Source organism: Bos javanicus, chromosome 20 (genome assembly GCF_032452875.1).
Source record: "Bos javanicus breed banteng chromosome 20, ARS-OSU_banteng_1.0, whole genome shotgun sequence".
NCBI lineage: Eukaryota > Metazoa > Chordata > Mammalia > Artiodactyla > Bovidae > Bos > Bos javanicus.
This window is the reverse complement of record NC_083887.1, coordinates 3,825,178-3,838,798: the sequence shown is the minus strand read 5'-3', so window position 1 is coordinate 3,838,798 and position 13,621 is coordinate 3,825,178. Positions and strand designations below refer to the sequence as shown.

Sequence of the window (13,621 nt, the reverse complement as noted above, 5' to 3'; positions counted from 1 at the left end):
AGAATGAAAAGTTGGTACATTTATTCATAGGAGTAAAACCAAAGCTAAACTCAGAGCTTCCCAGTAGCTGGCACAGAATAATAATGATAATGGAAGATGTCTATTTTGAGATATTAGTCTGCCATCTTCTCTGTCTGCTGGCTTTCCAAATAAGGTCATATTCCTTGCCTCAAAGAAAATAAAAAGTAAAAAAATATGGGAAGTGCAAGGCATCATGGAGGTCTCAAATTGCAGAAGAGGAAGCAAACCAGATTAGGAGACTGCTTCAACTTTCCTAGTGCTGACCTGGGAGGGGAGGGGTCATGGGGGCCTTGTGTAAGGGCCTTGTGTAAGGGCCTTGTGTAAGGAACAGTTTCACTGAAAGATGCAGGAACCGCCCAGGTTTGACCACTTCTCATATTGACTTTTGATACTGGCAGTGGGAGTGTTGATGAACTGTAATTCTGGGAAGGCATGTTTTTGTAGGAAGCCTAAATAGGGACAGGGAGGCCTGGTGTGCTGCGATTCATGGGGTCGCAAAGAGTCGGATACAACTGAGCAACTGAACTGAACTGAACTGAAGTGTGATCTTCCTAGAGATTTCCTTTGCTGGATTCACCAAGTGCATATTCGTTGTTGTAGCTTTTGTATTGGACATGTCATTGGCTGTCTGATGACACTGGGGGCAGAAAATATTAGTACCATTTTCAGATGAAGAAATCGAGGCATGGGGACCTTAAGTGACTTACCTAGGTTCACATAGCTAATAAGGAAGCTGACTTGAAGGGCTTCCCAGGTGGTGCTAGTGGTAAAGAACCTGCCTGTCAGTACAGGAGACATAGAGACGTGGGTTTGATCCCTGGGTGGGGAAGATCCCCTGGAGGAGGCCTTGGCAGCCCACTCCAGCATCCTTGCCTGGAGAATCCCATGAACAGAGGAGTCTGGCAGGCTGCAGTCCAAAGGGTCGCAAAGGGTTGAATAGGACTAAGTGACTGAGCACACGCATGCCAGGCCTCGAGGCCAAGCCCACCACTTTTCCCTTTTCAGCTGCCCCTAGTAGAGGAGGAGACAGCTGAGCCTGCCCTGAGCCTCTGTGTGCGTGAGGCTCGGGCTTGCTGCCACCTCATCGGATCCTTAGAGTGGTTCTGGGGGCGTCTGTAGTGTTGTCCCATTTCACAGAGAGGTAGGTCATTGCCAAGGCTGCATAGTCAGTAGCTGGTGAAAACATTGACCTGGGTTTGGCGGTGGAACTTGAGGGCATGGAAGAAGTCAGTGATATTGCACACGAACATTTGTTTGTATTTGCATTTTTCTATATGAGGGGTGAGAGGGTGGCTTTCATGGGGTCTCAAAACACAAGACAAAACGAGAAAAAACCCTGAACCCCTGAGCTCAAGAAAGAAGTCCTAGAAACAGTCCATACTGACTGAGTCTCACGTGTCGCCCATCAAGGCCTGGATGACTCTGTCGCTCCTGTGGGCTCTGGGCATACCATTCCACCATCTTACAGGCCACGTACTCGTAAGTGACTTGTGCGGTGACTGAGCTGGGCTTCTCTTCCACTGCTGCCTCTTGTGGCTTGGCTTTTTCTAGCAATTAGTAGGATTTGGGGTTCTCTTTTGTAGTGCCAAGCATTATTAAAAGGCAGGGCTTCAAGAGGTTGATGCCCATGTCCAGGTCACTCTGACCCTGGGAACAAGCCTGGTTGGTTGGTGGTTGGTTCAGTGAACACACGAGCGAGTGAGTGAGTGGAAGAAAGAAGGACCGCTTCCTCGTGTACTGGATTGCAGCATGTTAACGCATCTCTGATGACTTTTATTTAGGACGACAGTCAGCACGGTGGTAAAGAGTAGTCCAGGGGAGCTGGGGCAGGCCTGACGTTCTCATGGCCAAGCAGGACCAGAGTGACTGTGGGAGCATCAGAGGCCCTGTGCTTCCTCCCTGGTGGGTGGTGGTATGTGAGCGGGTGGGCACTCCCTTGTCCGGCCCCCTCCCGTGGCATGTAGCCTTGTCCAGCATGTGGCAGGCCTGTCTGCTGCCCTGGGCTGAGGGAGGGCACCACAGCCTTCCCCTCCCTTTTACCCTTTTCTCTGGTGTCCCTGGCCCAGCTTAGAGCTCCCTGCTTGACCTCCAGGGGTGGCCTGTACCCTAAATATAGCTCAGAGGTGGGGCCCAGCTAAGAGGAACAGCATCAGCAGCTCCGTCTTACAGTTGAGAAAACAGGCTCACAAGGTTGAAATGACTTGCCCAAGGCCACAACTAGTGAGCGGTGGGCTTGGGACTTGGGTCCAACCAGGCATCACCGCATCCTCATATTTACAGCGCCAGGAAGCCTCTGGAAAGTCAACTACAAGTTAGGAGGCCTCGTCGAAACACTGAAGCAGCTCCTCCCTCCTATGGCTGGAGAGCTGGCTCTGGCCCAGTGAGGTCACAGCTGAGGTTTTCTTTTCTATTTAGAGCAGCAGGCCTTCTTGAGCGCCCCTCAGGCACTGTGTCTGACCCTGAGCTGGAGGAGATGCTGGGAGTGCCTTGAAGTTTGTGTCACTTTCTGCCTTCCCCACCCATCTCTACCTGCACTTTAAAAAAAAGAGAAAGCATCTTCCTGTATATGATAGGAGCCCAGAGTGGGCCAGAAAGAGTGAAGATGCGAGTAGACCAGGGAGGGGCCTGTGTCAGCACCCCGGCGCTTGTGGCTCTAATTGGCTTTTCCAATTTGCTGCACTGGGCTGGCCCCTGAAGGCCCGTATCAGGTGGTTCTCCCAGGGCCTGCTACCTGTTGGATGTGTGCTGAGTGAATGAATGAATGACCTGGAGGTTAGGAAAACCTGCTTTCCATTCAGGAGCCACTAGGCAACCTGTGTGGCTTTGGTCAATTACAGCTCCTTTCTGGGCTTTGATTTCTCTACCTGAGCTGGGCTTCAAGGACCTGATGTTCTGATACTCCAGGCTCTGGGTGATGGAGAAGAGTCAACAGACAGGTGCTGGAGTCCCAGGAGGACTTGGCCAGCTTGTGTGTGGCTGGGAGGTGTCCTCTGAGACCTGGCTTTGGATTGTAAGAAGCAGGGTGGCTGGCGGGTGGGGGTGAGTGAGCAGACAGGGCCGATCAGAGGAGAAGGGAAGGATGTGGGCTCGGCTGAAAAGGCTGTTCACTGAAGCTGCGGGTTTCCATGGTGACTTTTTTTTTTTTTCCCCTGAAAAGTGAAGTGCCCAAGTAATTCCTGGGTGTGAGAGCCTCCTGTAAGAACTGATGTCAGGTTTCAGGAGTGTGGGGGCAGACTGGACAAACCCCTGGGCAGGAGGGAGAGGGGCCGAAGAGCAAATGCGTCAGGTGCTAGCAGACCTGTCTGATCAGGGCCGGCCCTGGAGGGGCTCCCGATTCGTGGGCTGGGCACTGCTGCTCATGTTACTTTGCCTTGTATTTTCTGCAGATTATGATCGAGTTCTGTCCTGGGGGAGCTGTGGATGCCATCATGCTGGGTGAGTCATTTCTTTTTTTTTTTTTTGGCCTCTCTGAGGGGCTTGCAGGATCTTGGTTCCCTAACTAGGGATTGAACCTGTGTCCCCTGCAGTGGAAGCATGGAGTCCTAACCACTGGACGGCCAGGGAAGCCCCTGGTGAGTCCTCCTTGATACAGGGCAGTGGTGCTGGGGTTGGCTCTGTCGAGCACGGGGATCCATCACGTCCCTACCCCAGTAATGCCCATGGCCTGTTTGAGTACCTTCCCACTCTGTCCGCATCTGGGAGCAGGGGTTGGGTTACTGGAGAGGATGCAGGATACTCAGAAGACCAAAACTTCTTGTTCAAAGAGCCACATGTCCTCGAGTGGATCACTGGCTCCCTCAAGCTGTCTGGATGTAAGACAGGTGCGCTGCCCCCTTGCCGAACCCCACAGCACTTGTAGGAGGTGAAAATGAGACCCCTGAGGGAGGTTCTTTGAAAAGCGGGGATCTCCACCCATTTTCTCTCAGTTCTCCTAATGGAACTAACTGGTCCAGCCCCAGACGGTTTGCTCTCTGTTGGTGGCAGCTTGAAGAAACAGTGCCATTACTATTTTAGAAATCCAGGTGGGGTAAGAGAAGCTGGCATGGGGAGAGCTGGCCCAGTGAGAGCCAGGTTGCAGCTGCAGCTCTGTGGCCAGGGGTTGACTCTCCCACAAATGCCTGCCCTGCTCAGAGGGCCTTTCTGCCCCAGGTTGTTGCCCATCGCCTTGCAGAGCTGTGTAGAGGGATGAGCCTGGGCTCGGGGCCCAGGGTTCCTGAGGGCCATCCCAGGTTCCTCGGCTTGGTGGCTGTGGGCACTGGGCTGGCCCCTTTACAGCGTAGGGGGAACATGCGTCCGGCACATCACCATGTGGCCGCTTTAGTTTGTTAAGGCCAGTGCTCGTTCTGATCCTGCTGGCCGTGACTTGCTAGCTGTTACACATTTTTGGCTCTCAGCCGTCCTGCAGAGCAGAAGGATGAGGCGCAGGTTGGGATGTGGTTTCAAAGGGGACTTGGGCTCATCTGAAATGTTGCAACTTTTTTTTATTAGGAAGAAAGTATTCATGTATTGCTGTATAATCAAAAATTTACCTTAAAAATTCACCATGCTGTGTGATTCCAATTATATGCCTTTCTAGAAAAAGATGAAACTATAGGAACACATCTAATTAGTGATTGCTTCGTGGCTAGAGTTGGGGGGTGGAAGGGGGACAGTGGGGAATTTTGGGGAGTGATAGAAGTATGTATTCAGTATCTAAACTGTGGGACTGTTGGTGTGACCACATACAGTTGCCAAAATTCACAGAACTGTACCCCCAAAAAGGCGAATTTTACTGTATGTAAATTGTATCTCAATAAACTGGACTTTAAAAATGTGTCATAGGGACTTTCCTGGCCATCTAGTGCTTAAGACTTCACCTTCCGGTTCAATCTCTGGTTGGGGAGTCAAGATCTCACATGGCTCCTGGCCAAAAACACCAAAACATAAAACAGAAGCAATATTGTAACAAATTTAATAACAAGGCTTTAAAAAATGGTCCACATCAAAACAAAAAAAATTTTTTTAATTGTGTTATGTCTATCTACCTCTTTGGATTATTATAAAGCTTTCATGAAATGATGCACCCAACACTTTATCCTTGTGCTGGTGCATTGTAAAGGCTCAAAAAATGGTGGTGTTGAGGTCATCCTCCTCCTCCTCCTCACTTTGATTTTTCCTGTTTCATCTATATAAGTAAATCAGACATGAGCCAGGTACACTTTTGACATTTAAAAATTTGCTACAGACAGTCCAGCACAATCTCAGGACCAGCATAATAGTCATCACCTTTTCTTGATTGTGTTCCATGCTGAGACATTAACATGCTTCATCTCTGAGCCCTGCCTTCATGTCCTCCTCATTCCATTTTACAGACCAGTAATGAAGATGCAGGGAGATAGAGTGACTTGCGAGAAATCACATGGCCAGTAAGAGGCAGTGCCCAAGTTCAGGCACAGTCTGTGTGGCCCTGAAGTCCTCACAGACTCTGATCTTGGACCGTTGCTGGAGGAGATGCAGGGGTTGAGGACGAGGCTGCAGGGAAGGAGATACAGACCCAGAATGATCCCTGGTTCAGGAGCCCTGCTCTGGAGCCGGGCTTCCCAGGACACTGCAGGCAGCGCCTCCACCCTGGCTGGCATGTTTGTTTTTACTGAGCCTGAGGGATCTGACTGTGGGGATTCCTCCAGGCACTGCAGGGGAACCTGGAAGCCCCAACCAGAGGGAGGCCTCAATGCAGTGTCCTTGCCCACCAGCATGGGAGCCTTCAGCCTGAGGGCTGAGCAGGCGGGACTGTGGGGCTGACCTCAGCCCAGGGAGCTTGGGCAGGAGCAAGAACTAAATAATCACAGATTGCCCTGGTCTGTTTTGGGTGGCCCTACACCGTGAGTCATGGTGGAGACTTCTGACAAAACGTGGTCCACTGGAGAAGGGAATGGCAAACCACTTCAGTATTCTTGCCTTGAGAACCCCATGAACAGCATGAAAAGGCAAAAACATAGGATACTGAAAGATGAACTCCCCAGGTCAGTAGGTGCCCAATATGCTACTGAAGATCAGTGGAGAAATAACTCCAGGAAGAATGAAGAGACAGAGCCAAAGCAAAAATAACACCCAGTTGTGGATGTGACTGGTGATGGAAGTAAAGTCCGATGCTATAAAGAGCAATATTGCATAGGAACCTGGAATGTTAGGTCCATGAATCAAGGCAAACTGGAAGTGGTCAAACAGGAGATGGCAGGAGTGTGAACATCGATGTTTTAGGAATCGGTGAACTAAGATGGACTGGAATGGGTGAATTTAACTCAGATGACCATTATATCTACTACTGTGGGCAGGAATCCCTTAGAAGAAATGGAGTAGCCATCGTAGTAAACAGAAGAGTCCGAAATGCAGTACTTGGATGCAATCTCAAAGACGACAGAATGATCTCTGTTCATTTTCAAGGCAAACCATTCAATATCACAGCAGTCCAAGTTTATGGCCTGACCAGTAATGCTGAAGATGCTGAAGTTGAACAGTTCTATGAAGACCTACAAACCTTCTAGAACTAACACCCCAAAAGATGTCCTTTTCACTACAGGGGACTGGAATCCAAAAGTAGGAAGTCAAGAGATACCTGGAATAACAGGACTTTGGCCTTGGAGTACAGAATGAAGCAGGGCAAAGGCTAATAAGAGTTCTGCCAAGAGAATGCACTGGTCATAGCAAACACCCTCTTCCAGCAACACAAGAGAAGACTCTACACATGGACATCACCATATGGTCAATACCGAAATCAGATTGATAATATTCTTTGCAGCCAAAGATGGAGAAGCTCTATAGAATCAGCAAAAACAAGACTGGGAGCTGACTGTGGCTCAGATCATGAACTCCTTATTGCCAAATTCAGACTGAAATTGAAGAAAGTAGGGAAAGCCACTAGACCATTCAGGTATGACCTAAATCAAATCCCTTATGATTATACAGTGGAAGTGACAAATAGATTCAAGGGATTAGATCTGATAGAGTGCCTGAAGAACTATGGATGGAGGTTCGTGACATTGTACAGAAGGCAGTGATCAAGACCATCTCTAAGAAAAAGAAATGCAAAAAGGCAAAATGGTTGTCTGAGGAGGCTTTACAAATAGCTGAGAAAAGAAGAGAAGCTAAAGGCAAAGGAGAAAAGGAAAGATATACCCATTTGAATGTGGAGTTCCAAAGAATAGCAAGGAGAGATAGGAAGGCCTTCCTCAGTGATCAGTGCAAAGAAATAGAGGAAAACAACAGAATAGGGAAGACTAGAGATCTCTTCAAGAAAATTAGAGATACCAAGGGAACATTTCATGCAAAGTTGGGCACAATAAAGGACAGAAATGGTATGGACCTAACAGAAGCAAAAGATATTGAGAAGAGGTGGCAAGAATACACAGAAGAACTATACAAAAAAGATCCTCATGACCCAGAAAACCACAATGGTGTGATCACTCACCTAGAGTCAGACATCCTGGAATGTGAAGTCAGGTGGGCCTTAGGGAAGCATCACTACGAACAAAGCTAGTGGAGGTGATAGAATCCCAGTTGAGCTATTTCAAATCCTAAAAGATGATGCTATGAAGTGCTGCACTCAATATGCCAGCAAATTTGGAAAACTCGGCAGTGGCCACAGGACTGGAAAAGGTCAGTGTTCATTCCAATCCCAAAGAAAGACAATGCCAAAGAATGTTCTAACTACCGCACAATTGCACTCATCTCATACACTAGCAAAGTAATGTTCAAAATTCTCCAAGCCAGGCTTCAGTAGTATATGAACCGTGAACTTCCAGATGTTCAAGATGGATTTAGAAAAGGCAGAGGAACCAGAGATCAAATTGCCAACATGCTTTGGATCATCAATAAAGCAAGAGAGTTCCAGAAAAAACATCTACTTCTGCTTTATTGACTACACCAAAGCCTTTGACTGTGTGGATCACAACAAACTGGAAATTTCTTAAAGAGATAGGAATACCAGACCACCTGACCTGCCTCCTGAAAAATCTGTATGCAGGTCAGGAAGCAACAGTTAGAACTGGACATGGAACAACAGATTGGTTCCAAATCGGGAAAGGAGTACGTCAAGGCTGTATACTGCCACCCTGCTTGTTTAACTTCTATGCAGAGTACATCATGAGAAACGCTGGGCTGGAGGAAGCACAAGCTGGAATCAAGATTGCCGGGAGAAATATCAATAACCTCAGATATGCAGATGACATCACCCTTATGGCAGAAAGCAAAGAAGAACTAAAGAGCCTCTTAATAAAAGTGAAAGAGGAGAGTGAAAAAGTTGGCTTAAAATTCAACATTCAGAAAACTAAGACCATGGCATCTGGTCCCATCAGTTCATGGCAAATGGGTAGGGAAACAATGGAAACATTGAGAGACTATTTTGGGGGCTCTAAAATCACTGCAGATGGTGACTGCAGCCGTGAAATTAAAAGATGCTCCTTGGAAGAAAAGCCATGACTAACTATTAAAAAGCAGAGACATTACTTTGCCAACAAAGGTCCATCTAGTCAAGGCTATGGTTTTTCCTGTGGTCATGTATGGATGTGAGAGTTGGACTATAAAGAAAGCTGAGTGCCAAAGAATTGATGTTTTGAACTGTGGTGTTGGAGAAGACTCTTGAGAGTCCCTTGGACTGCAAGGAGATCCAACCAGTCCATCCTAAAGGAGATCAGTCCTGGGTGTTCACCGGAAGGACTGATGTTGAAGCTGAAACTCCAATACTTTGGCCACCTGATGCGAAGAGCTGACTCATTTGAAAAGACCCTGATGCTGGGAAAGATTGAGGGCAGGAGGAGAAGGGGACGACAGAGGATGAGATGGTTGGATGGCATCACTGACTCGATGGACTTGAGTTTGAGCAAGCTTTGGGAGTTGGTGATGAACAGGGAGGCCTGGCATGCTGCAGTCCATGGGGTCGCAAAGAATTGGACACAACTGAGCGACTGAACTGAATTGCTCTGGTGGTTCTGCAGTAGAGTCCAAGCTTCCAATGCAGGAGTGTGGGTTTCTATGAACCCACTTGCCCCTTGGCATGCCCAAAATATTTTTAAAAGAAATAAATAATCATGATGGCTCACAAAGCAATGAGCATGGGATATCATCCTTGGCTCTTCTCATGCCCTTCCTCCCACTGCACCCACTAGTCGCACACCCTGTCATTCCCACCTCCCTGTCAGGAATCCTTCCTCTGTGAAGCCTTGGCCACCATGTAGCCCTCCTGGACTACCGTGTGGCTGCCAGCTAAGCCCCTGCCCACTCTTGTTCCCCTGCAAGCTCTTCACTTGCTGTGCCAGGAGGAATTTTTTAAGGCAAAGCTCAGGTTGTATCTCTGTCCCTCTCAGAACCTCTCCTGCACTGCCCATTGGATTTCAAAGAAAACGCAGCCTCCACATCTCCTGCCGACCTGTATCCTCCACTTCTCCATGCGGGGAGTGGGGGGTCCTTTGCACTTGCTGTTCCCCCTGCAGGAATACTCTTGTTTGTGCTCCCCACCTGCTCAGAGAAGACAGCCCTGCCGTCTCTCAGTGGACACTGTGTTGTATGTGGAGTGTGTGTGTCTGTGTGTGTGCACGTGTGCATCCGCGGCTCCAACTAGTGCCCCAGAGGCTTTTGGCGATGGCCCCTCTCCTCCCACATCTCGTGCCCCACCATCACCAGCAGCCTGTTTACCGTTTTTCAGAGCCTCTTCCTCTGGGGAGCCTCCTGCCTCCCCAGGTAGAAGGGGTTGCTGCCCTCTCTCGCCCCCACGCCCACTGTGTTCCCAACACTGCTCATCATTTCCATGCCTCTCTGAGACCCTGCACGCAGCACGGAGCCTGACACTCAGGACCTGCTCACGGAATGGGTCTCTGCCCTTCAGAAGCGTTGTGTTTGTGAACCTGAGTTCTGAAGCCCAGCTGGCTGTTTTCAGTCTCAGATCTGTGACCCTACTGTGTGACCCTGAGCAAGTGACTTGACTTCTCTGAGCATCAGTCTCACCTGTGAAATGGGGTAACAGCTGTGCCTGTCCCATAGGGTTACTGTGAGCCCAAAGCAGGTGGCGTAAAAAGTGCTTGGCAGGGTACCTGGTATACAGTAAGGGCTCAAGCACGTTGGCGGCTGGTGTGCTTCTGTGCCTGCGGGAGCCTGACTTGCAGTGGCCTGCACTGAACGCTTGCTGAACTGACATGTTCTCCTCTCTGTTTGCAGAGCTGGACAGAGGCCTCACTGAGCCCCAGATTCAGGTGGTTTGCCGCCAGATGCTGGAAGCCCTCACCTTCCTGCATGGCAAGAAGATCATCCACCGGGACCTGAAAGCCGGCAACGTGCTCATGACCCTCGAGGGGGACATCAGGCTGGGTAAGGGGCATCTCGGGCGAGGTGGGAAGGCAGAGCCCCGCACTACCCACCTGAGTTTGGGCCCAGCCTCTGTGGACAGGAGGGAGTGTGAGTCCGCACTCCCATGGGATGCTGAGGTCCTTCTAGTCTGTCCGCGTCCAGCGGGGCACAGTTCCCATTGTGGCTGCATCTAACCCAGGGTTCTCAACTGAGGGAGAGTTTATCCCCCAGGGACACTGGCGGTGTCTGGAGACATCTCTGATTGTTGCAACTAGGGGTGGGGAGAGACCCCTGGAACCTGGTCTGTGGAGGTGATGGGGGCCCAGCACCCTGTAGCACGCAGTCAGCCCCTCGCTGCCAACCATGATCTCGTCCGCGGGCTGGCAGCGCCTTGAGGAGGCACTGGTCCAGCCCCTTGTGCTCCTGCTTTTGATAGAATTTGAGGGAGAGTGACAGATGGAGGTCCATTTGCAGGTGGAAAATAGTACATCAGGGGCATATATCGAAACCTTATTTTTTTTTTTTTCATTATGGATCCCCTCTCTTCGTTTTTTTTCCAACTGCGGTGAAATATACATAGGGTTACCAGATGACACAGTGGTAAAGAATCCACCTGCCAATGCAGGAGATGTGGGCTCAACCCCTGGGTTAGGAAAATCCCCTGGAGGAGGAAATGGCAAACCCACTCCCGTATTCTTGCCTGGAAAACCCCATGGACAGAGGAGCCTGGCAGGCTGCAATCCATGGGGTCACAAAGAGTTGGACTCCACTGAGCAACTGAGCACACACACAAAATCCTCATAACATAAAATTTATCATTTTAGCTATTTGTCAGTGTCTAGTTCAGGGGCACAAAATGCATCCACACCGCTGTGCAGCCGCCACCGTCACCCGTCTCTGGGACTTCGTCATCTGCCCGAACTGTGCCCATTAAGCAGCGTCCCTCCCCGTTCTCTGACCCGGCTCCCGCCAGCCACCGTTCTCCTCCAGGTCTCTCTACAAGTGCAATCATTTGTGTTCTCGTAACTGGCTTATTTCTCTTAGCACAATGTCCTCAAGGTCCATCCATGTGGTAGCATGTGTCATAACTTCTTTGTATTTTTAATACGTTTTTAAACCAAAATAACACACGTCTGTGTCCTCTGCTTTTACTACCTCCTTTCCCTGTCCCCACCGCTGAGACAATAGCTTTTAACTCCTCCCGCATCTATTCCTTCATTGTTGTATAAATGCCTATAATGCTATTTTTTGAAGCAGTGATTTTCATTGTTTGATGAAAAAGCTCTGTGTGTGTGTTATAGAAAATGCGCACAGTGCAGGAAGGTTTAAAGGGAAAGTCAGAAAGTGCGTGCAGTCTCACCCTCCAGACCTTGGCTCTGAGTTACCTCTGCCTGCCTTGTCTGTAGAAGGATGTGCGGATAGAGAGGATTTAGGGGGTGATATTAACAGTAGAGAGATGGCAATCTCTTGTTAATCGTTTAACTACATTCGCCCCTACTTTCTACTGACATCCTCCTCTGAGAGTAAATAGTTCATTCACCTGCAGCCGCTCCTCTTCCTGAGCCCTGAGCTTTTCACTCAGAAGCGTCATTGCGTGCGGTTTCTCTAGCAGCTCCCTCCGTGTCCTTCTTTGTTTCTGGCTGTGCTGGGCCTTGGCTGTGGCTCACAGGGTGTTCGTTGCGGTGTGCGGGCTCCTCTGGTTGAGTTGCACAGGCCACAGGGCGGGCAGGCTCGGTAGTTGGAGTGCTTGGGCTTGGTTGCCCCGGGTTATGTGAAATCTTAGTTCCCTGAGTAGGGGTTGAACTCATGTTCCCTGCATTGGAAGGCAGATTCTTAACCACTGTACCCTCAGGGAAGTCCCTACCTTCGTCTCTTTAAGGAACATTTTAGTTATGTCCATAAGAACCTGCAGCACCAGCGAGCCCTGTGATAGAGCCGCAGCGATAACCAGGATTGGCACAGAACGGCACGGCTCCTCATCCCCGCTTTGAGGCTCCGAAGCTCAGAGACGGGAGGGCCTGCCGAAGACCTGCTGAGCACAGAGGCGGCCGAGCCCAGGCCACTGGGAGCCGAGAGCTGGAGGTCTTACACGAGCCATGCGAGACCAGTGGGTTCTCAGATTTAGTGCTTCTTGGTCACCTGGTGGGCTTCTGAGTCTCAGCTTGCTGGGTACATCTCTTGGGGTTTCTGTCTGTGGAGGGGGCCAAAGAACCTGCGTTTCTCATAAGCTCCCAGCTGATGCTGCCGATCCGAGGGACCACACTTTGAGAACCTCAGCTCTGAACCCTCAGGAACCAAAGCCTGGTCTGTGGTAGCATCAACATTACCTGGGAGCTTGTTAGAAGTTCTGTGTCCCCAAGAGGGTAGGGTTGGTGCTCTCTTGAAGTGAGCTGTGTGAGAGGGCTTCTCATAACCAGGCATGAGCGAGGCCACACTCGGTTCTGTTCCTGAAGACACAGCTCCTTGGGACCCTGAGGCCCAGCCCCCATGTGCTATGGCTGTCCTTCCTCCTGTTTCATCCTCTTAGCTGGAGAGGCTAAGAGCTTGCACCCTGGAGCCTGAGAGTGTGTGTGTGCTTAGTCGCTGTCGTGTCTGACTCTTTGCGACCATGGACTGTAGCCCACTAGGCTCCTCTGTCCATGGGATTCTCCAGGCCAGAATACTGGAGTGGGTGGCCATGTCCTCCTCCAGGGGGTCTTCCCGACCCAGGGATCCATCCCAGTTCTCCTGCATTGCAGGCGTGTTCTTCACTGTCTGAGCCACCAGGGAAGGCCAGGGAGACCTGGGTTCAGATCCAAGTCTGCGCCCAGCTCTTTGACCTTGGATATGCATGTCACCTCACCTGCTGCCTGTGGACTTCCTCATCTGTATAACTGAAGTGACAGTGAAGGCTCATCCAGAGCTTTGTGATACTGGTTATAAGAAGATAGAGTAAGCTCTCCAGAAAAGCCAGCTGTAATTCCTGCTGTTTTGTCGTGTCTGGTGTGTGCCAAGCCCTGTCCTGTGCTGGGCTCTGGGGACGGCAGGACAGAGACCCCCGTCCTCCTCCTGCAGGCTTCCCAGGCCAGTGGGGAGACACGGGAGCATCGGGACCGGGGAAGGAGCCGGTGCTGGGGTGCGGGTGTGCAGGGAGGGGTGGCCTGTTCCCCTACCTGGGCCTGAGGGTTGGGTGTTTATGATTCTAGAGACTTGGTGAGAGGATAGTTTGAGCTGGGTTGTGAAAAGGCAGGTAGGTACTTGCCAGGTAAACCAGCTTGGGCAGAGAGGTCCAGCCTTGTGGGCA

At 50.2% G+C, this 13,621-nt stretch overlaps 1 protein-coding gene across 1 annotated transcript in view; it reads left to right on the top strand.

Annotated features, from left to right (window-relative positions):
* Positions 1–13,621, top strand: part of STK10 (serine/threonine kinase 10) — a 124,948-nt gene that overhangs the window by 47,208 nt on the left and 64,119 nt on the right. Inside the window, exons 3-4 of the mRNA XM_061393205.1 lie at positions 3,408–3,456; positions 10,210–10,359. Of these exons, the coding sequence (XP_061249189.1) occupies positions 3,408–3,456; positions 10,210–10,359 (199 nt within the window). The remainder of the gene's footprint in view (positions 1–3,407; positions 3,457–10,209; positions 10,360–13,621) is intronic.